The sequence below is a fragment of the Anneissia japonica genome, unplaced genomic scaffold, assembly GCF_011630105.1.
Source record: "Anneissia japonica isolate Jap-2015-1 unplaced genomic scaffold, ASM1163010v1 scaffold227223_len1297_cov217_single, whole genome shotgun sequence".
In the NCBI taxonomy this organism is placed as follows: domain Eukaryota; kingdom Metazoa; phylum Echinodermata; class Crinoidea; order Comatulida; family Comatulidae; genus Anneissia; species Anneissia japonica.
In genome coordinates, this window is record NW_022745621.1 from 1 (window position 1) to 1297 (window position 1297).

The 1297-nt window shown below is 36.7% G+C and overlaps 1 protein-coding gene across 1 annotated transcript; it reads right to left on the reverse strand.

Moving 5' to 3' along the window:
* Window positions 1-54: 54 nt before the first annotated feature.
* Window positions 55-1166, reverse strand: LOC117119988 (snaclec jerdonibitin subunit beta-like; the record flags this gene model as incomplete). Its single annotated transcript, XM_033264975.1, has 2 exons — window positions 55-431; window positions 986-1166. Coding segments are annotated over 2 exons (558 nt in total), but the record flags the coding sequence as incomplete, so codon positions are not given.
* Between the last annotated feature and the right edge of the window lie 131 nt (window positions 1167-1297).

The following is a 1297-nucleotide window of genomic DNA, read 5'->3' on the forward strand; positions in this document are numbered from 1 at the left end:
CATCCAAAACGAATATTTGTTTACATTCATATTTATTTATTGTATGACATTTACCTCTACATTGTGCCATCTCGCAAAGGTATGCTTCTAGCCACTGTTCTTTGTGCACGCAAGGGAAGTCTTTCCAACTTCCGTAGTCTCGTTGCCACCCTTCTGCCCCGTCCACGGCCATATACACACACTCTCCTGGCGTCATCGACGGTTTATTTTCTTCAAGCTTCCAATTGTTATACGCGAATCGGTCCAGCTTTTCACCATCTAGCCATGTAAATTGTTTGCCTATTATTGGGTTTTCTCGTAGTCCAATCCAGGCGTAGGTGTTTATAGCGTAGTACGCGGACCAGAGCCATTGTGATAAGAAATTATTCTCCTCGTACGTCTCGATCTTCGCAAGATGCGCCACTTCATCGCAATTTGGTGATCTATGCAACCTGTTATAGATGCCATAGCGTAAATGCCCATTTTTTTTAAACAAACATGAAAAAAAATGAAGAGTAGAACGAAGAGATTCAATTAAAATATATATTTATTGTTTCATTGTATATATACTACTCCTGGTTTAAGATACCCCGTATTTTAAGCATAGTTACGCAGGCCAAAGCCATTACACAATCGAAATAAAAACTGAACAAACACATAAGTGTGTTGTTTAGTGCTGAACAGGTTTTCGGCTCCAGCTCTACGATGTAGGCCTAGATCACATGTAAGTAAATATGTACGTTTAAGCAACTTACGAGTATTATAATATAGATGACCGCAAGTTATATGCCATGTATATAAAACATAGATAGGTAGAAATATTCATGTTTAAATAAAATAGTGTTCAAAATCTACTCCGTTTCTCATTTGATTTTTTAAAATTATTATGTTATGCATAATCTACCAAATGTTTTCCTATGTGTGGTCCTATAGTAATATTAATTTCCCTAAGACAATACTTAAGTTTTAATTTAAGTAACATGCACCGGTATAAAGTATGGCGTACCTGCATAGATCTGAAGCCTCAAGCCAGTTGGTACTTTTGTTAGTTCTGAAAACTCGATAGCAACTATTTTCGTACGCTGTCCATGTTGGCGGACAGCACGCCGTAGATTTTCCTGTCAGCGACGAAACGATTAACATCAAAAGCACCAATGCCGTCATCTTGATGTCTTGATGCCGAATCTCTAAATAAGTGCAAAATATGATAATTATGGTATTATAATCGTATGCCTTTATGCACATCAATTATTCAAATATAGTCATACGATATTTAACTGATTTTAGCCTAAATGAATCATGAGTGGAATTGCATTTC